The sequence below is a fragment of the Perissodus microlepis genome, chromosome 3 (genome assembly GCF_051167445.1).
Source record: "Perissodus microlepis isolate ML-2025 ecotype Zambia chromosome 3, ASM5116744v1, whole genome shotgun sequence".
Classification (NCBI taxonomy): domain Eukaryota; kingdom Metazoa; phylum Chordata; class Actinopteri; order Cichliformes; family Cichlidae; genus Perissodus; species Perissodus microlepis.
In genome coordinates this window covers 24,130,737-24,152,125 of record NC_140463.1, presented here as the reverse complement: position 1 = coordinate 24,152,125, position 21,389 = coordinate 24,130,737, and the positions used below count along the sequence as shown (strand labels likewise).

General features: G+C 37.4%; 1 protein-coding gene across 1 annotated transcript in view; it reads left to right on the top strand.

Moving 5' to 3' along the window:
* Positions 1 to 16,664, top strand: part of LOC146390678 (uncharacterized) — a gene marked incomplete at its 5' end in the record, with an annotated part of 58,937 nt that extends 42,273 nt beyond the window's left edge. The window contains 20 exons of the mRNA XM_084921969.1: positions 1,213 to 1,368; positions 1,465 to 1,632; positions 2,628 to 2,657; positions 2,979 to 3,017; positions 5,128 to 5,166; positions 5,470 to 5,619; positions 5,718 to 5,882; positions 6,019 to 6,257; positions 6,361 to 6,413; positions 7,916 to 8,037; positions 8,134 to 8,352; positions 9,878 to 10,081; positions 10,266 to 10,397; positions 10,518 to 10,711; positions 12,156 to 12,332; positions 12,417 to 13,790; positions 13,886 to 13,927; positions 14,483 to 14,533; positions 14,653 to 14,719; positions 15,038 to 16,664. Of these exons, the coding sequence (XP_084778095.1) occupies positions 1,213 to 1,368; positions 1,465 to 1,632; positions 2,628 to 2,657; positions 2,979 to 3,017; positions 5,128 to 5,166; positions 5,470 to 5,619; positions 5,718 to 5,882; positions 6,019 to 6,257; positions 6,361 to 6,413; positions 7,916 to 8,037; positions 8,134 to 8,352; positions 9,878 to 10,081; positions 10,266 to 10,397; positions 10,518 to 10,711; positions 12,156 to 12,332; positions 12,417 to 13,790; positions 13,886 to 13,927; positions 14,483 to 14,533; positions 14,653 to 14,719; positions 15,038 to 15,096 (3,680 nt within the window). The remainder of the gene's footprint in view (positions 1 to 1,212; positions 1,369 to 1,464; positions 1,633 to 2,627; positions 2,658 to 2,978; positions 3,018 to 5,127; positions 5,167 to 5,469; positions 5,620 to 5,717; positions 5,883 to 6,018; positions 6,258 to 6,360; positions 6,414 to 7,915; positions 8,038 to 8,133; positions 8,353 to 9,877; positions 10,082 to 10,265; positions 10,398 to 10,517; positions 10,712 to 12,155; positions 12,333 to 12,416; positions 13,791 to 13,885; positions 13,928 to 14,482; positions 14,534 to 14,652; positions 14,720 to 15,037) is intronic.
* Between the last annotated feature and the right edge of the window lie 4,725 nt (positions 16,665 to 21,389).

Below are 21,389 nucleotides of genomic sequence, written 5' to 3'. Positions count from 1 at the left end.
ATAAGCAGGATCTCTCACAGCACACCATCGGTGCTGAGGTGGGCCGTAGTAAGACAGTCATTTGAAATTTCTTAAATGATCCTGAGGGTTATGGAACAAAAAATTCAAAGCTGTTTTGGCTGTCGCCATTACATATTCAGTTTACCATTCTGCTATCCCTGAGTATCTATGGCCGGACACTAAAAGCAAGTAAATCTGAGCTGTCCACTTTGTACTTATTCTTACAAAAGATTTTTTGATATCTTCAAGACTTTTTAATATTCAATACTCTGACATTCTCACTATTTTAAAAAATAGTTTAAAATTTTTTTTTCTTTCAACCAGCATTTCCTAATTATACATTGTATGCTTGACGTGGGTCATCAATATGGATACATCATCCTAAATTTCATTTATTTGATCAGTCTTCAATGCCATAATTCTTTCTTGTGTTCTTAGGCTGACTCATTTTTAAGGTGGTTCACTCACATTAAATGAACACTTGACATCTGAATTATGTATAATCCAAAAAACAGGAATATGATAACTTCCATCACTCAAAAGCAATCCACTTGTTATTGAAAAATGAGCATTTGGAAAAACCATTTTGTTAATAAGGGTTATACTTTCTTTAGTAATCTGACTAGGTTTACTAGGTCAATTGAAACCGATGAGTTAATGTTTTTAAATAATTTACATTTTCAACAAGATTTATATAAATGCTACTACTATTTAAATGCAATATGCAAATACTATTGCATTTCTTCTTGAATAACATTTAGAATATTATTCATCATTATAATAAACATTTGCATCAAAATCAATGTTGTTTTTTAAAATTAACAAATTTATGTTCGATTGGAGCAGCTGCAGCTGCCCAGCCAAAGACACTCATGTCTTTAAGCTCATGCCAGAGGAGGTTTGGACCACTGTAGTTATTGAGTTAGTGAGCTCTTTAGAATGATCCATCCTTTCATAAATGTTTGAAAAAGGTGGACTGCATAGCTAGGTGCTCTTTTTTACACCTGTCACAATGGAGCTGAAAAAAATCTAAATTAAAAATTTAAGAGGTGTGGCCCTTCACTTCTGTACTTCTTCTGGTCCTGTACGTCTCAAAAGAAGTAGAAACATGTTAGATAAATGGGGTGTTTGTTCATAAACAATTTATGTAAATGTTGTTTCTCATAATTGTGAAACAGTTTTGTGACTATTTTCTTCTTGTCTCCTCTACAGAGCCAGTGGAGTTTAATATAGACTTGAACTTGCTCTTCCCAACATCCAGTCTGCCCCCAAATTTCATTGATCTATTCAGAGGCTATGTGAGAAATGTGTCCTTTCCCCAAAACATCACTGGGTCTTTAATACTAGAAGGCTTGAACTTCACCACATGTAAGAATTTTGTGCTCAGTCACATTTAAATGTGTTCATACTCTGGTGCATGATTTATGAGCTGTGTTTGGTGATTGTCTTAAATGTCCTTATCAGGGTGCTATCCAAACTCCACTGGAGGACTGCAGTGTCAATGTGAGGACCAGTTTGCCTGGTCATGTGAGAAGTGTGGCCTTTACGGTGCATGCAGTAATGTCACCTCGCACACCTGTGAATGCATCAAAGGGCTTCCTCCTGGTGGAGAGTTCTGTGAACCAATCGCAAGTAAGCCTCTGTCACGGCCAGTTTCTAACTCCTTGCTCTGCAGCACAGACACCCCCAATATTGCAAACCAACCAAAAATAATTATTATACTGGTTTGTTTTTTAAACTCTTTTTACAGTATGGCAAAAAAACAAAACTTCAGCTTCAACTTCTTCTCTCCAGTCCTCTCTATCTTGTGTTTTTCTCTATATTGTTTATTGCATATTAAGGTTCCTGTTTACTCTCCATAGAAAATAGAGAAACGGTACATTTGCAATAGCAAGATACCCTATTTGTTGAGCTTACTTAAAATTTGCAAGTAAGCTGCTGTTAATAAACTATTACTGCTTCTATGGGAATTAAGATGGTAAGAGCAGTGTTGCTGATTAAATAAATACATTAAATACCTTTTGTGGAAATGCACAAAAGGTCCATCATGGTCCGTGGTGAATTTCACTTATTGCAAAGTGGAATGCATCCAATTTCTTAAATAGACGTGTTTATTGCAATCACAATACCAGTACACCAATACTGATCTACAGATCCAGTCACATTGTTTACTTAAAATCACCCAATGTCAAGCCACACCACGTCATTCTATCTATATCTATCCCTACCTGCCCAGTCTAAACTCTAAAATCCCTTCATTACATCTTCATGTTATCCTTCACATAAAATTCGATGATATTCCCGTCCTTCTAATGGAGAGTTTTGTAAACCAATCACAAGTAAGCACTGTAATCTTCTCGCTGTTGCTACAGAAAAGTGCTTTCACCAAAGACCTTAATGAATGTATCTGGCCAGGATGTGCTCATCAACATACAGCTACGGTTACTTAGAATCATCTATTAAACTTCAGTGTAAACTTTCTGTTGTTAAAAATAACGGTGTGTTCTTGTATTTGTTTTTTGTTTTGTCTCTTTTCTTGATTGTGTTTTTTTGGTCTTCTTTGCTGTTAATCATTTTTGTCATATACTAGAAAATAAACATTTTAAAAACATAAATTTCCTCCACAGATATTTCTCCATGTCCAACAACAACTCCAGGTATGTGAACAATTCTTGCTTTCCTTGTTCCTTTTTTTTATTTATTATTTTGCAGTAAATATCATTAAAAAAATTGTAGTCACTGTATTTACTAACCTAAAGTCTTTCAACAATTTCACCAAGGCTTATATGGTGATGATATGTAAGCACATATGTAAGCACAGCACTCCTGTCCTTAAAGCAAACACTTGATATTAAAGACATAACATGTACGTTGAAGGTTAATGTACATTAGATTCTGTGGCTGCATTTAAATATATTAATCTGAAACACAAAAAAGTATGCTGAAATTTAAACTGCTGCTTTCTTCCTGTTTTATAGTTGTAACACCATCAACAACATTAACTACAGCAACAAATGGTATGGCGTTTGAAATGTAAAGTGAAGAATGTTTGTATGTGAGCTCCAGATTATCACTTGCACTGTAAATCTAAAACATGAATCACTTTTGTTGTACCAACACAGCTATTTATATGGCTGCATTTAGAACAGAGAAGTTTGAAATATAAGAAAAGTGTGCTGAAATCTGAACTGCTTTCACAGTCACAACACCAATAACAACAATACCTACTACAACATATGGTATGATGTATGAAATGTAAAGTATAAATGTTTTTGTGAGCGCCTGATCATCACTTGCATTTTATTTGATTTTATTAATTAGTTCTCTGTTAATTTTTTTTATATATTCATGTACAGTCCCAATCAAAAGTTTAGGACTACTTGAAAAATCTCAAAAATTCATATTTTGCATGTTTGGATTTTAACAAGATTTCAGGTAGAGCTTCAACACGCAACAAGAAGAAACGGGAGTGACACAAAACATTTTTTGAACATGAATTTATTGAAAACAATGCTTAAACTGAAACAGGCTGTTTTACAACTGAAGAAAAGTTTAGGACCACTTGCCTTTAAAATGCCAAATCTTTGCAAAAATGTGGATTCACTGTCATTTTCTGTCAGGTAGTCACACACTGTCATTAAGTTCTGATGGGAAAGGCAAAAAATGTTTCCCTTTTTCAACATGCTCGGGTTGCTAAACACTATAAGCAGGGTCTCTGGCAGTGCACCATCACTGCTGAGGTGGGACAGTCATTTGGAATTTCTTAAATGATTCTGAGGGTTATGGAACAAAAAAGTCGAGTGGAAGAAACAAACAATTTCTCCTGCAGTGAGCCACAGGATCCAATTGGCTGTCCCTCAAGACACTGGACGATCTGCAACCCAAATTAAGGCCGTTACTGGTGCCAACTGCAAACCCATAACCATCAGACGGCATCTGAGACTGAAGGGCTTCAAATATAAAAAAACATCTTCAAAGGCCTTGTGTCCTGGAACGCCACAGAACTGACTGTTTGGACTTTGCAAGAGAGCACCAAACACTGGACATTGAAAGGTGGAAGAAAGTTTTATTCTCTGATGAGAAAAAATCCTTGATGGTCCTGATAGTTATAACTTTATTGGCAAGCAGATGCCACTTGAGATGTTTTCTATGCACCACAGTGGTGGTGGCACCATAATAGTCTGGGGTGCTCTTTTTCTTCAGTGGAACTATGGAGCCTCAGGAGGTGCAGGAGTGTCAGACAGCCCCTGGCTATGGCCAGATGTTGCAGAGAGCATCCCTGATGACTGAGGCCCTCGTCTGTGTGGTAACGACTGGGATTTTCAACAGGACAACGCTACAGTACACAAGGGCAAGGAACTTCTTTCCGGAGAATAACATCAGTCTTTTTTGGACCATCCTACGTGATCCCCTGATCTAGATTCAATTGAGAACCTTTGGGCATGGATGGCAAGGGAAGTTTAAAAGATGGACAACAATTCCAGACAGTAGATGTCCTTTGTGCGGCTGTCTTCACCACTTGGAGAAATGTTTCCACTCACCTCCTGGAAATGCTTGCATCAAGGATCCTGCAACAAATTTTTGAAGTGATCGACAATAACAGTGGAGCTACTCATTACTGAGATCATGTTTGGAACTCTGATTTTTGTTCTTTTGATCAGCTGTTAAACAGCCTGTTTCAGTGTAAGCATTGTTTTCAATAAATTGCATGCTCAAAAAATGAATTGTCTCATTTCCATTTCTTCTTGTTGCATGTTGAAGAACATTGTTAAGACCCAACCATGCAAAATGTGATTTTTTGCCATTTTTAAAGTGGTCTTAAAATTTTGATCAGGACTGTATAAATTTAAAGTGCTTTTGTGTCAAAGCTCACACAGTGCTAATATCAGACCAAATCACTTCAACTGTCAATAAATATGTGTGTCAACATGTCTGCTCATATGTTGATTGAAAAGATTTTAAGTGTTCTGTTTCATGTCCATAAAGCAAACACTTGGGTTTAAGATATAATATGTAGTGTTGCAGCATGTACGTTAGATTTTCTGGCTGCATGGGAAAAGAAAAAATATACATTTTTAAAAGTATGCTGAAACCTGAACTGCTGCTTTTTTTTTTCTTTTTTTACAGTCACAACACCATCAACAACAACACCTACATCAACAAATGGTATCATATTTGAAATGTACAATGCTCCAGATTATCACTTGCACTGTAAAATCTAAATAAATCGAATCTCTTTTGTTGTAACAATACAGCTATTTAAGTTATCTAAAAATGAATCTGTTTGCCAAGTGACTCATGTAACTGAGCGCTGGGGTAAATTTAGTTGTAGATTGCTGCCAACAGGATTTTGACCATGTGGAAATTGTTTTTTTTTTTTTTGAAATGGGAGCTTGTTGTCAACATTTTATTGTGTCCCATCATTGTGACAGGTTCATGTGATGCATTCACTCATTTTCTCCTTCACAGCACCAGTGGTCTTCTATATAGCAGTTGAATTGCACATCTCAGCAGCCAGTGTGCCCCCAAATATCACTGTTGTACTCAGAGACATTATGAAAAATGTCATCTCTCCTCAAAATGAGTCTTTAACAGTAAAAGACTTGAACTTCACCACATGTAAGGACTTGATCTTATTTATGTGATTTTTGCGCTATTTTTATATAGTGCTATATGAATGAGCTTTGTTTTGTCATTCTTTTAACTGTCTTGAAAAGGGTGCTCTCCAGTCTCTACAGGAGTGCAGTGTCAGTGTGAGGACCAGTTTGCTTGGTCATGTGACAAGTGTGACGTATATGGTGCATGCAGTAATGTCACCTCAAAAACCTGTGGGTGCATCAACGGGCTTCCTCCTGGTGGAGAAATTTGTGAACCAATCTCAAGTAAGAATTTAGTAAATAATTTTTATGTGACCTGAATATGATGTATTCAAATATGTCTTTAATACATTTATTTCTGTTGGAATTCTCTGGTGTTAATTTCCTTCTTTTTTCTTGGATCTTAATTTATTCTCCACAGCTTTCAATCCATGTATAACACCAAATACAACTACATTACCACCAGTGACAACTACAACAATGTCAATAACAAAGACAACACCAACAATGCCAAACACAACAACAACAACAACAACAACCACAACAACAACAACAACAACTACACCAATGACACAGACATTTGAAATAACTATGAATGTTGAATTCAAGGAAGAATACAATCAAGAAACCAATGACTTTCACAAAACTGTTAGCAACACCGTAAGTCTTTGCCTTTTTTTCTTTGTTATTTAGTTTTCTCTTTTTCTCCTTCTACTAGCTATATGGAATATTTATTCCCTGTTTTTGCCACTGTCTCAAACAGATCAGAGAAGAAGGACTGAATCAAGGAATACAAGCAAAATTAATTAAATTCCGGTAACTCACAATGTCTTTTTTATTACTACACAATTCCTAACAAGGTTTTTTCTTCACTCCTTTTATGGTATGGTTTTTGAAACATTCCACTTGTTTTTGCAAAGTCCGTTCACAAAAACGGACATTGCAAAAACGTTATGCAAAAGTGTTATGGGGGGAATATCATCATCCCCACCCTATGAGATTAGTTACCAACCTCCAAGAACAACTGATGTGTTGAAGGCACTGAATGAATTGAATTGAAGAAAGAAGTACACAAAAGAGTAAAGAAGTAGAACAAGCTTTACATACCTGGGGCCTTAGAAACTGCCATTTTTTATTCCAAATGCACCCTGAGATAACTTCCTCCATTATGAGTAAAGTCACCCTATCCATCTTAACCATGTGTGGCTCCACACACAAATGTGAGTTTTCTGCACAGTGAACTTAATCAAAACTAAATATCGGTCCAGGCTTGAAATAGGCAAATGAGAATGTGCCCGACTCCATTCAAGCCCAGGTTTAAAATCCTGGCAGAAAAAGCGAGAGCTTAGTTAGTAGGGAAGTTGATTAAAAGAGGGGGGAGAAAGTGAGCCCCTTCTACTCTATAGTTATTAAGACTTAAGATGAGATTTATTATCTGCAAAACTGGTTGAGACTGTTTAGTCAGGATGTGAAACACAAAAGGGGAAATTTAAATTCTTTCCCAATTCATTTAATTTTTCTGAGGTTAGCCACTTAATTTGAAGGACAAAATTTTCAAATTTTATTATTTTCTTTTGTTTTAAAATGGAGCCTTACTTTAAATAAGAATGTTGTGGAATCTAAACGCAACATGGGTCCCAGTGGTAATCAGAGCACTCGGGGCAGTGATTCCTAAAATGGGGAAAAGGGTCCAGCAGATCCCAGGAAAAACATCTGACATCTATATCCAGAAGTGCGCAGTCCTAGCAACAGCAAAGATCCTGTGCATGGCCCTCAAGCTGCCAGGATCTGAGCTTGAAGGATAAAGACTGCTCGCAGGTCGAGTGAGGAATTTATATGTTCAACATTTCAGGACCTAGAGAAGGCCTTTAACTGCAGTCCTCAGGGTGTTCTGTGGCCCATTGTTGGCCATTGTGGCTCATGAATATGGACCCATTGTTGCAAGATATCCGGCCTCACAAACAAATGGTTGGTTTGCATTGCCGGCAAGATGTCAAATTCATTCCTGGTGGGTTCTGGACTTTGCAAAGGCTGCAGTTTGTCAGTGATTCTGTTTATTACTTTCATCACAATTAAGACATTACTGTAAACATTTAGCCTTTACCCAGTAGAGAAAAAAATAATTGTTAATTATTTGCAATTTACTGTAATTTATTTATTTATTTATTTTTGCCATAACTAAAGGCATTTGATGTTTTTGTTATTTGAGATGAAACTTGCTTGGCCTGTGTGAGTGAACACATAGCATGTGAGAACTTAAGAGTTGGCAACTCTTTTATGGTTACATTCTTTTAAAGGAATTCTGTTCTCTGTTGCAGGAGTGGAAGTACCATTGCCCAATATCAAGTCAGTGGTCCCTCTTCTATTACGCCAGACTTTCAGGCACTAAATTTAAAAATATCTAACAACCTGGCAAAATTATATCCTGTAATATTTGAGGGTAAGGTCGTTTTTTACATTCATGCTTTCAAATGTTGTGAATATCTGTTGGTCCAGATAGTTGTTTAATAATTGTGCGACATTTTTGTCCTTAAAGCCTCGGGTCCCCTGACATTTTCGCCAAATGATGGATTTTATGAGCAAACAGTGACTGTAACATGTGGCCCTCAACCAGGGGATCTCAATTTTGGCACTGTCTCAGCAGCAGAGTGGAGACGTAACACGGTGCTCGTATCTGAAGATGGAGAACACAGAATTTCAATTAAGGATGGAAAATCAACCTTAACTGTGTCAAGGTTTATTAGCGCTGACGATGGTAAGAAATGGGTTGGTGCATTTAATAGGAATACATTTTAATAGAATTTGTTTAATTAAACTTAAAATTAAAGTTCTGCATCACAGTTTTCTCTTAGTACTCAGGCCAGAGCAACAGCAAAATTCTGATTGGCTGGGTAAAATTCATCTTACAGTGCAACGCAAGCATTGTCAGTGCATCAATCAGTCTGACCTGCTTTTGAAAAGAACAAATTGCAGAGAAAGTTTCACCCAAAAATAATTATAGTGCAGTCTGTCTTAGTGTGGTAAATATACCACTACAATTATTTTATGTATTGAAGAGGTATCCAATGGTTGGGCCTAAGTCTCTCACAGAAAAGCTAATATATATATATATACCATTTAAATACAGTGCAGAAGAATTCTGCCATGTTACTGAACCACCGCAATAAACTCTGATGAGAGCAAAATGTCTGGTGCGGAAGACTCTGTATACAGTATATATGCTCAGTGCAGATAGATATATAGTGTATAGGTATACATGTCATCCAAAAAATCCACAACACAGATCATACAAAAGAAATATGGTGCAAAAGCCAACAAAATGTTTTCCTTTGCTGAGCTGTTACACTTCATGTGAGCAGTATATGCATTTTAACCAGTGATTTAAGGACCACAATAGCATCTAAACAAAGGGATGTAACATTTATAGGTACACTAATATTCTGATATACAGTTTTTCCCAGTTTCTATGGCTCACTTCTCAAATAATAGTTTAGTGATGCAAAAGAGTACCGCCATTGGTTGGGGGCAGACAAACAGTTTCCCCTCTTGGGTTTGCAAGCGCATTATAACGGGTGTGCAGTTTATGACAATTTGTGGCCAAACAGAGTATTAGTTTTTTTTTTACTGTACTATTTTATCATTAATGAGCTGATATTCTACTTTTTAGTTCTGTGCAGTCCAGTTTTTTTCCCCCTCACAATACATTGTAAAGAGTCCTTTCATTTCAATACAGAATGTAATATGTTCTGCTTTTAAGCATTTAAGCTATATTTTTACACAATCGCAGTTGGTTATTCCCAGAAAAATTAGGGTTAGATAAGATAAGGAACTCCCTTTTAGAGTCAACTGCCATTCTAAAACAGTGTAGTGTAGTATCAGTTAGTATCTAAAACTTGACCACCCCAGTTAACACAATGTCAAAGGAACTAGCAGCTTAGTTAACAAAATGTTAGGTATTGTATTAGCAGCTTAACCAGTGTCTTAATGAATGTATGAGCTATTTTTAAAATGCATGTTCAGAGCTAAGAAGTTTAAAAATATTTGGAGAAATGTGGCAAAGAAATGGAGAAATATTGTAACTGGAGGTGACTAACCAATTTGATATATAAAAATTTAATATTTTATAGACATTGTTGTTTTAGCCTTGGATTGCTAAAAAGTAAAGTTTCAGTGTATGAGGGCGGAAAACCAGGAGTATTCCAAAAATGTTATTGTTGTTATTACAAATATTTTATACCTCTTTTGTTGGTTTAATTTGAAAATTTCACTTTTAATTACAGGAGTTTATGAATGTAGGCTGATGCGCACAAATGACAAAGCATTTTTTCATCAGAAATCTGCAACATCATTCAGTCTGAAAACAAAACCCACAATCACAGTCTCACCAATCAGACAGTATGTGCAATGTTCCGGAGCAAGTGTGGCTCTGAAGTGCAGTGTGAATGATGGGTATGAGGTTCAGTTTCCGGACTTTTCTGAAGCAGGTAAGCCTGACACAAAAACACAAAAATCAACAAAAGGCAAATCTGTTACTGAGAAACATTTTATATCACAGCATTTTTCACAAAAGCATATTTAATGCAATTAATATTATTTTGTAACTTTTCGGTCTTGCTATTGTTCTACTCTCTAGGATATTTTTAACTTACCTTTATTGTTGTTGTTTAGGCACTGGTACTTCGATTACCTATAATTATCCTACACCTCAAGGTTGTCAACAAGGGGAAAAGACAGTCATCTGTCAGTTAAAAAACCAACCTTTATTTACAAATGCAATAACACTACAGTTATCCTCACAGAGTGAGTATTACTAAATACATTCAGATATTCACAAGAATGATCATGAATGTATGCATTCATACATACAAAATGAAAAATACATATTAAAACTGATTATGTATTTGTTCTCTCTCTGCATAGGTGCTTACTGTATAAATGACACATTTGGCCAAGGAGATATAGGTTACAAAGCTGCAGTGCCCTGTTATCCAAAATTTGTGGGACCAAATAAGGTGGGAGAAATAACTGCAGTGTGTAAGGAAAATAGGAAATTTGACGATGTTGAATACAACTGCATCCTGTTGCCAGTTCAGGAGCTGCTTGACCAGTCCCAGGTAATCTAGCTCTCTGGTTGTTTCCAACAACAGATAATGAATCATTGATTCAATTAAGGCAACACAATGCAAGTCAAATCAAATTACTTTTATTGTCACATCACAATATACTGGTACACTGGTACAGCACATGCGAGTGAAATTCTTGCGTGCAAGCTTCAAGCAACAGTCTTGTGCAAAATGCAAGAAACAAGAGAATTACAGGAATAGGAATATGAGAATTATAAGAATAAATATATGTACAACTATAATAATGTATGCACATCATTAAGTGTGTGTGTGTGTGTGTGTGTGTGTGTGTGTGTGTGTGTGTGTACATATGTATAAAATATACAGAGGTCAGATGTAGTAATCGTCTGAGCCAAACCCTAATTTGGCAACTGTGATGGAGTTGGTGGGAGGTATTGTCCTGTATTGAACTTATCTTAGATAACATCCTACTCCCCAACACCACCTAAAATGGGTACAGCATGCAACATCACAGAGGAAAGCACTGCCCACAACAGATTCATAGAGTATTATCCAACAGATGTTAAAAGACCTCATCTGCCTCAGAAAATAGAGAAAACTCTTGCCCTTCCTGTAAAGTGCAGTTGTGTTTTTAACCCACTCCACTTTATTGTCAGTGTTCTCTCTGAGGTATTTATGTTGTGGTGGTTTCATGGTCCTCCTAACGTCCACAGTCAATTCTTTGATCTTTCTCACTTTGTGGAAGAGACTGGGTACAGTAGAAACTCAAAGAACAGTTCATAAGGAGCTTCATGGAAGCAAGCTGTAAATATAACTTCTATCACCAATCTCTAGGTCTTGTCTTAGCTTTTTATTATAATTATTAACAAATAATTATGTCCATCCATCCATCTTCTTCCGCTTATATGGGGCCAGATCGCGGGGGCAGCAACCTAACCAGAGAAGTTCACCCTGCCCGGGATAGGGTTACTGGGGTCCTGCCCTGGAGCCAGGCCTAGGGAGGGTGCCCAAGGGCAAATGTCTGGTGGCTGAGCCTTAGTCCAGGGCCTGGCCAGACACAGCCTGCAAAAGGGACATGGGCCCATCCCCCTGTCGGCCCACAGTCCTGTAGGAGGTGCCATAGGGGTCAGCTGCAATGGGTGTCGCACGTCAAATGGGAGCAGAGGCCCTGGCAGACTGATTCCCGGGTACCAAGACTAGCAAATAATTATGTGTAATAATAATTATATATCAGTATATTGGCTGTATGTAATGAATGAATATCTGTACTGTTGATGCACAATGGTCCTGTGTTCTCCTTAAAAAGGGAATGAGAAAAATGCATCAGAAGCCTCATATGTGATTTTAAAGCAAGTGCATCACTTGTGCTTAAACCGGCAGGAAAACTAGAAGAAAGTAAAATAAGTAGAATATATAAAATTATTAAGTGGAGTTAACATGTAACATTGTTCTTTCCTCTGTCCAAATCTCACAGTTCTTGACTGCCACTACATTGCCAGTATTTTTGGAACAGCTCAAGAACGTCACTGTCAATTTTACTGAAGAAGTGATTACATCTCCTCCCAACATTAAAGCTGTTGTGAGAATACTCATCAATGTCGCCAACAAATCTTCATCCCTCAATATCTCAATTAGCAGAGATTCAATGGAGGTATGTTGATTAGATTGCAGACGTTTTCACATTCTGAACAGTTAATGTTTTTAATCTAAAATCATTCTTTTCTCTTTACTATAGAATGTCTTGATAACAGCAGGGGTTCTCACCATCAATGGAACAAAGCAAACATGGAACTTTCTGAATAACAATGACACCAAAAGCATCTCAAACAACACTGATCCTGAAAGTGTTAGCTCATTATTTTTGGACTCCCTTGAAATAATAACATCTCATCTTGTCAATGCAACTTTTGACATTGTGACAGGCTTTATTCAGTTAAACAGAACTACATTCACAGACACTTTCAATGCTGAATTTAATTCTTCAGTGACAATACAAATACCAGAGTCTAATGGAGATAACAAAACAATCACTATGATAGTATTTAACTCGTTAGATAACGTACTACCTGCAAGAGATGAGGCCAATTCCTCGCTCAAGTCCATAAACGGCAGGGTTGTACTTGTTCAGTCCAGTGGCCAAATCAATAATATCTCTTTCACATATGATATTTTAAATGATACACTGGGAAACCCTGAATGTGTCTTCTGGAACTTCAGCCTCTTTGATGGTCTGGGAGGATGGGACGGCAAGGGCTGCGAGTTAGTGTTAAACATAAATGAAACAGAAACTGTCACCTGCAACTGCAACCACCTGACCTCATTCTCCATCCTCATGTCACCGAACAGTCCAAAGAAACCCTATTTGGACATTATAACCTACATTGGAGTTGGCATTTCAATGGGATCCTTGGTCATATGTCTCATCATTGAAGGCCTCATTTGGAGAAAAATAAGAAAGAATGAAACCTCTTACTTGCGTCATGTTGCCATTGTTAACATCGCCGTTTCCCTCCTGATTGCAAACATTTGGTTTATAATTGGAGCGGCCATTTCAGATGCAGCAGTTAAAAACCCCCCAGCATGCACTGCAGCTACCTTTTTTATCCATTTTTTCTACCTAGCCCTGTTCTTCTGGATGCTGGCCTCAGCTATGCTGCTGCTCTACCGTACAACTAATGTTTTTGGTGGGGGTTTGTCTAAAGCATCTATGCTGGCCATTGGATTTTTTCTAGGCTACGGAGCTCCTCTCATCATTGCAACAGTAACTATAGCTGCAACTGCACCTGACAACGGATACATTCGAGAAAATACCATATGCTGGCTCAACTGGGATAAGTCCAAAGCTCTGCTGGCATTTGTGATTCCTGCACTTTTAATAGTGGTGATAAACCTCATTATCCTGGTTGTGGTTTTGTACAAAATCATAAGGAGAAGGGTTGGAACAACTGCTGCACAAGCAGAGGAAAAGCATGTCTTAGTGGTTATTGCCAAGAGCTTGGCTGTGCTCACACCATTTTTTGGCATAACTTGGGGTTTGGGAGCTGGAATTCTGGCTGATCCAACAAATGAAGGAATCCATATTGCATTTGCATTCTTCAATTCACTACAGGTACAAATTCATTTTTTCCCCTATCTGTATACCATGATAGTAGCATCTCTAATCACTGAATCCTTGATAACTCATGTTACTCTGTTTTTAAAAAGGGTTTCTTTATTTTGGTATTTGGAACACTGCTGGACGGTAAGGTACGTACAGCTCAATTTTAGTGCAGGTTATTTCAAGGAAAAATAATAATTTATATATGAATGATGTTTACGAATGAATATATGATTATTCCTGAATTACTTAAAAATTAAAGGTAAATGATATCAATTTGGTTTAACAACCAAGTGTGTACTGGAAAGAAATGTAGTAATTGTCTCCTGATCTTTACTGACAAAAGACTATAAATTGTAATAATATTACACTAAAATCGTCCTTTGTCAAGTCAAACTTCCGCCTTTACATTTCTTGAGATTTCTTGGTTTCTCTGTAAGTCCATTCAAATGACTACTCAGACTTGAGGATGAAAGTAGCACACAGGAGACAGGCCCACACTTCAATAACTAACAGTTACGTGTATGTGGTCGCATTCCACACAAGCACACAAAACAGCACAATGAACATCTTCACAGAAGTGCAAAAATACAAGATGGTTTGCTTGTAGTGTTTGGCTTGGCCACATGAATAAATTAAATTTTAACAACAAATTTATGTGACTTCCATTTTAGTAATTTAACATTTGACATTTCATTTATCAGGTGCGGTCAGCAATAGCATCATGGTCACAACCCTCCAGAAGTAGGACAGGGGTAAGAACAGGTTTCCTAGTCATGGGCTTCATGTTCCTTGTTTTGTTCCTTTCTTATGAATCACAGCTAATTTGCTTCTTGTTAATATTGTATGATTTATTTTTATTTTGTTTTTTTAGAGCACAAGTGCTGGAAACTCAACATCAAGTGGACTTCGATTTTTAAGGAACTGGAGACGTGGAAGAGGTAAAGAACCATCAAGGAAATTAATCAATTAAGGTTCCATATAAAAATGAAGTGAAAGCTGTGTGTTTTTAGGTGTGCTTGTACTTTGATCAGGCAGTCCAACTGGGAAAATAATAATTAGATGGGTGGCGCATCAACACATACAAAATGTCATTTTTTAAACATTTTTATTCATACAATTATTTTAACTGCCACCGAAACTACAGCTTCCTGGTGTAGTACTGTTCCTACTGTTGTATTTTTTTTTTTAATTCACACATCACAGAATAACTGTTCTATTATTGTTCTGCTTTTTTTTGTTTGTTTGGTTTTTTTTAGATGGCTACAACATGACCTCCAGTGCATCCAGTGATTTGCATTCAGCTAGCAACACATAATCTATGCAGAAATCTGTGGTTATTCAGATAACCAACAAGAAGTCAGCCCCCCTCTCACATTTTTCCCTATTTGCAATATATTAAACTGTGATGGTTTTATTTATATCTTACATAATATTGAATCCTAGAAGAATCTGGCTTGATTTAAAAAACAAACAAACAAACAAATAAAGAAAAACATATGTGATTGCTACACTATTTTTTGAATGGCATGATAAATGTTGGAATCATAATTATAACGTTTTAAATTTTTTATTCATCTTTGATTTTGATTTGAATGTATGATTATCACATGTCAAATAGTACATATTTGTAGATACTAATACATTATGAATGTATGTTTAAACTGTTTTAGAAGAAAAGTGTTAAGTTTACTTATTCTAAAGAGTGAGCAGATTTGATTTCTGATGTAAACATGAGTTAAACATTGCACTTGCAACATCAGTGCATCAGCGAATCTTGGTCGCTAAAAATTTTCTACATGTATTCATTATAAGCTAATTTTAAATACCAAACAGCCTTTGTTAAAGAAAGTTTTGGTGTTAATCACTTTATAAGCTTGGCTACCACTTAGTTGTAGAAGGAAATCTGTCTCTAAATCTTGCGGTTTTAATTCCATCTGAATGTATTATAGTGCATGATCCCAAAATTAATCTCATGAAAATAATTAATTTAGCTTTAATAATATCAATAATTCTTACCAATCGCTGGTACTTTTTTAATTCTGTATATTTTATGCTGTATAATAATAATTTCTTAATAATTTCTCATACATCTTACTTTTACCCATACTTTTTTCTTTCCTGACCACAAAATAGTTATACTAACTTGCACCTTCATGTTATAGTCACTCTCTTCTGGCTACTCAAAATAAACTAAATATGCTTTTTATCTTTTTTTGCGCACTTATTGTTGTATATTCTTGCATAATTTTGCCATGCCTTAACACCTGACACTCGGACCGGCGGCCGCCTCGGGTCTCTCCTCCTCCCCTTTCCCTCATCCACCTGCTGGCCTCCACCACTTGCTAATGTTACTGAATCTGTGGAAGCTCCGCGATAGCCACCACACAAAGTAACGAATAACGACCCTATCTAAATCCCAGTAACGATTAACGTGTTCCTGATTTTGGCATAATAACTAGTTACCGTGCTCGTTACCACAATAATAACGTGGTTACTGTAACGCGTTACTTAATAACGCGTTAGTCCCAACACTGTCAGTTCCTGGGGAGGAGTAGGTAACAAAGCCAGGTGGTGTCCCTGTGAAGGTGTCACTGATCCAATTCTGTTATTGGGACCAGAGGTGGGCAGTAAATGCGTTACTGTAATCTGATTACGTTTTTCAAGTAACGAGTAATGCAAGGGATTACTATTGCAAAAAAGGTAATTAGATTACTGTTACTTTCCCGTAAGCACGCTGCATTACTAAACTGTGATTTTGTTTGAGTATACAAATACCTAATACTATCCTATTAGGTATTTGTGTGATTCTCAAATTACAGTAAATGAATCTCAAGAAAGCAAGTGAGAAAAATAACCTTGAACCGATCCATCCATCCGCTTATCCTATATAAGGATATATATAAGGAATACTTAGCAACTATCCATCCATCCATCCATTCGCTTCCGCTTATCCTTTTCAGGGTCGCGGGGGGTGCTGGAGCCTATCCCAGCTGTCATAGGGCGAGAGGTACAGTACACCCTGGACAGGTCGCCAGTCTGTCGCAGGGCTAACAAATAGAGACACAGACAACCATTCACACTCACATTCACTCACAGATTTAGATTAAGGTACCCTTTAATCTAAATTAAGGGTACCCCTTAGCAAGGTACCGCCCCTACACACTGCTCCCAGGGGCGCCCGATGGCTGCCCACTGCTTCACTGAGTGAATGGGTTAAATGCAGAGAGGAATTTCCCCAAGGGGATCAATAAAGTATAAAGTAAGTTAAGTATATATATCATGTTTTACCTGAGTAGCGAAAGACCGCGGTGACCTGAAAATGATGTGCCGGAGGTTTGCCGTTCTCGCTGGCTCAAGTCTCCATTGAACCCCCCAGCTAGCTATTGAGCTGGTGGGTGACTGATGTCTCCGAAAACGTTGGAGCACTTTTGCAACTATGTGATGTCTTGATAAACTGAGCAGATATTTGAAGTTTACACACGTACATTCTCGCCTGGAAATATGTTAAAAGTTTATTTTGTGACCCAGAAAGAGTAATAAGAGTAATATTAAAACTGAGTAGCGGCCACCATTGTTGGAAACTGGAATTGTCTGGGCCGTGCTATGAATTCTGGAATATGGTGGGCCACGAAGGACACACCTGACCCATCCTTCAAATTCGGGGAAAAGGAGGATGCATTTGTCGGCTGCATTCGGAGGACGCTACGAATTTGGACAGCCTTTGTCGTGTCGCTGTGACGTAATTGGCCTACCAATGCAGCCTCAGGAGGCTGCAGCCCATGAATTTGGACACCCCCTGCATGTTGTTCTCTAAAACACAAAGAGAGCCACGCGCTCACACGATGCTCCCAATAGCTGCAGATCCTGAAGCTGTGGTGAATATTTAACACACTTTTTGTTGTAATTTTTGTTTTTTTGCCTGTTCCATTCGGTACTTTAGCAATCAAAATTGTTTTCTGAAGGCCAGGAAAGATGCTCAACGGATTTATTTTTTCAAGTGGAGAAAATATGCAAATGCCATATTGTTCCACTTGAATGTTCCACTACTGTTAATGCTATATAGTGACACAGCTCCTGTAATCACAAAGAGAACAGAATAATCACAAACTGTGAAATATAAAGTTTATTAGCTATTTATTAAGAAAAAGAAAAGCCTAATATACTAGCAAGTTTCCAATATAATATTTACCTTTGAGTTGTTGGTGCTTTTTAAATGGAGATCTCCAAAGATGAGACGATGGAGCGGGTTTCAGTCCTGGTTCAGTCTGCTCCTGCGTGGTGGTATTCAACAACATATGGAGATATTATCAGCATTGTTTGAGCTGCTGCCCAAGTATTGGACAACAAATATTAAAAAATTAAACATACATTTTTGCTTACCTGCCAAGCGGCAGTAGTTGGTTTCAGTGAATAAATATTGGGCTTTGTTATTTTAATAATGATTAATAAGGGGTTACTAAATTGCAAACTTTTATTTAAGTTGGTGTTACTGTCGTTACAGATGTGGCAAGAGATATAAAACATGCTGCTGTTTGCACATATTTAATAATTACTTATGCGCAAGAGCTGAAGGGGTGTCTAGCCTGTTGCTCTTACAGCATAATACTCGTAATAAAAGTACGGTAACTGTAGTTAGTTAGTGGCTGAGCAGCCCGGTGCATTTCTCCTGATTTCTTTAGTCTGGATAAATTGATTCACCTCCACAGATTAGCTAAACGAACTTCACAAAACGAGTTTCCCCACAGCTGAGTCCTCATCTTAGATAGCTAGTTAAGGATGTTAGTTACAGATTATCTTACAAGCACATTTAACTTACAGCAAAAATTGCAGCAGGACCTTGGGTCCTTCTGGTCTGGTTCTTCATTAAATTGGTAGTCCATTTTAATGAAGAACTCCTCGTGCTGTCAGTTTAAAACAGTCAGTAACGTAAATGCTGGACCTCCTTTCTGTGTCTCCTCTATCTGCCATGGTCTGGAGTCTCTGGCCATGTTTTGTGTTTATTAATATCCAGTGTTTTAGTGCTCTATGTGCCTGCCTTGTGTTCCTTGTGTTGTGTCTAGTGTTTTTGGTTCTATGTTCATGTTTTCTGTTTTGCTTCCTCCCAGTCTCGTCTGATTAGCGTCAGCTGTGTTCCCTGCCTGTCTGCCATTTCGTCATGTGGGTATATATAGTGTGTGGTTCCCTTTATTCCTTGTTGGGTCGTCTGCATTACTTTGGCGTCTCTCCGGTGTGTCATTCCCTCTATGTCTCAGGCTTTCTAGCTTCAGGTTAGTTTTCACAGTATAGATTACTTTTACAAAATAACTTGTATGGCATTGACCAATATATACCATATTTTGCAGACAAAGAGTTACAGGACTCTCTTCCAGACCATAGTCAGGAGCTCAGTGCACAGCAGGAACTTAACACAGACTTATACTCATAATACAAGTCAGCAGTCCAAGAGACCGCTCAGGGAGTTTGTGTGTTTGCTCAGACAAGTGAAAAATTAGAGGGAACATTGGTCATGTGTCATATAAGGTCAGTGGCATGACCAAAAATAGTTTATAAATTATTCGTCAAATTACTTGTCAAAATGTTTGTTTACACACATATATCACACTAAATAATTCAACATTATGATCATCAGAACCTTTGCTTTGATACATTTTCTCTAACTGGACCTCTTTACATTTTTGTAGAATACTCCTCCTTTACACTGTTAATTAGAGGCTTGCATGGAGTCATTTCGGCATTGGTAATGTTTAATCGATATTGTTATATAGTATTTTGTAATAGTTATACTATTATTGGCCAAAGACATATTGGAAAACAAAATGATAGTTTGTCCACTAAAAATGTTTCATCCCAAATATGACCCTAGCCATATTTAATCATAAATGAGTGTCTCATTATGTCTGTAAATTATTTCTGCGTGTGTTCTCTCTTTTAAGACTCTGCTGGTCCCTGGTCTCCTGGTCGCTGCTCATTGGCCATTGAAAAAACTTCCTCCAGCATCAGTCATTACCAGTGATGGTAAATTCTATTCTTTTTTCTGAATCGAGCTTGAATGAGTCACTCACCAAAATGAATCGTGTTTTTTGAGTCGCTGAGTCAGTTGCCCAGAGAGTGCAAAAAATTTACATTTTCACTCAAAATTAATTTTGAGGAGTTTGCGCCATTTAAGCAGCCCTTTGCTGCCCAATCCGACCGGGCTAAAGCTATTACAAAAGCTACTGGGGTGTTTAGCTGCAGACGGGAGGCCGTATTCCCTTGTGCAAAACAAGGGGTTTAAACTATGATGAACATGCTTGAGCCACGCTATGATATCCCGTTCGCGTCCACTTCAGTGACAAGATTGTACCCAGGAAAAGTTTAAAGTTAAGGCTGAACTGTCCCAGGCATCTTCTGTTGCCCAACTACAAATGGGTGGACCTCAAGGTCAACGGAAAGCTACGTGACCGTGACTGCTCATTATATCACAGTGGAGTGCTAGATACAAAGCCCTGTACTGCCCTATATTGCACCTTAATTTGTATTTATATAATTGCGTGGAATAAGTCTTGAGTTGAATGTTTTTAATAGGCAAAAAATACTTAAATAGTTAATTTTGTCTTTTTTTCTTTTTTTTGCTGATCTGAAAATTGATCCGATCCGTGACTTAAAACCGTGATCCAATCCGAACCGTTGCACCACTACTGCTGAGTGATTGAAAAAGAAAAAGAAATGTTTTTAAAGAGCAAAAAAATTAAGATTTCTAAAGGGAACATTTATTCTATTTATTGTTATTTTATTTTATTAGTATTTTCCTCAATTGTGTCTAATATATATTTTCTTATCTAAATGCCCACTGAGCTGTGAGCCAGGGGTCGGTAATGCGCCTTAACATTGGTTTGCCAACCAAGAAGAAGAAGCTGTGAGCAAGGGGGGAGGGGGTGAGTGAGTCCTGAGTGATTCGTTTATGCTATGATTCAGCACAGGAAGGGAGGGGGTGAGTGAGCCCTGAATGATTTCTTCATGCTACGATTCAGCACAGGACGGGAGGGGGTGAGTAACTCAAATGTCTTGTTAGCATGTTAGCAGAGCAATGCTACTGTGAACTGATGAGCTATTGTCTTGATGCGAGCTTTCTACTCAGGGTTTTTTTTTTAATCCCAGTTCAGAGCAGAAATGTTTTTGTTAAGAAACTGGCTGTTGTTTTTTTGCCCATAATTTTAAGCTAGACATGTTTCTACTAATGAAATTAGTTTGCTAACAGTAACAGGGATGAGTCAGTGAATGAGTCAGTTGGGCTTGTGAATAATGATTCAGGAGTCAGTAAAGTGATTCTCGAGTATTGAACGATTCATTCATGATTCGCACATCACTAGTCATTTCATTACAAGACTCGCGTGCGGAGTGAAGCGGAAAAAAAGAAAAAGAGAGAGAGGGTGGGAAAAAGAAAAAAAAAAAAAAAAACACGGCTCCCAACAAGGAAATGGAGGCAAGAAATGTCATGTTTTAAGAATGATAATGTCTAAGCTTATGTTGTTCAGCAAGTTCATCAATAACGACTTTTAATTACATGACTCCTTTCTCGCTGACAGCTCCTTGGCAACTATCCCAAAAGTCTTTCAAGTTCAAACATTT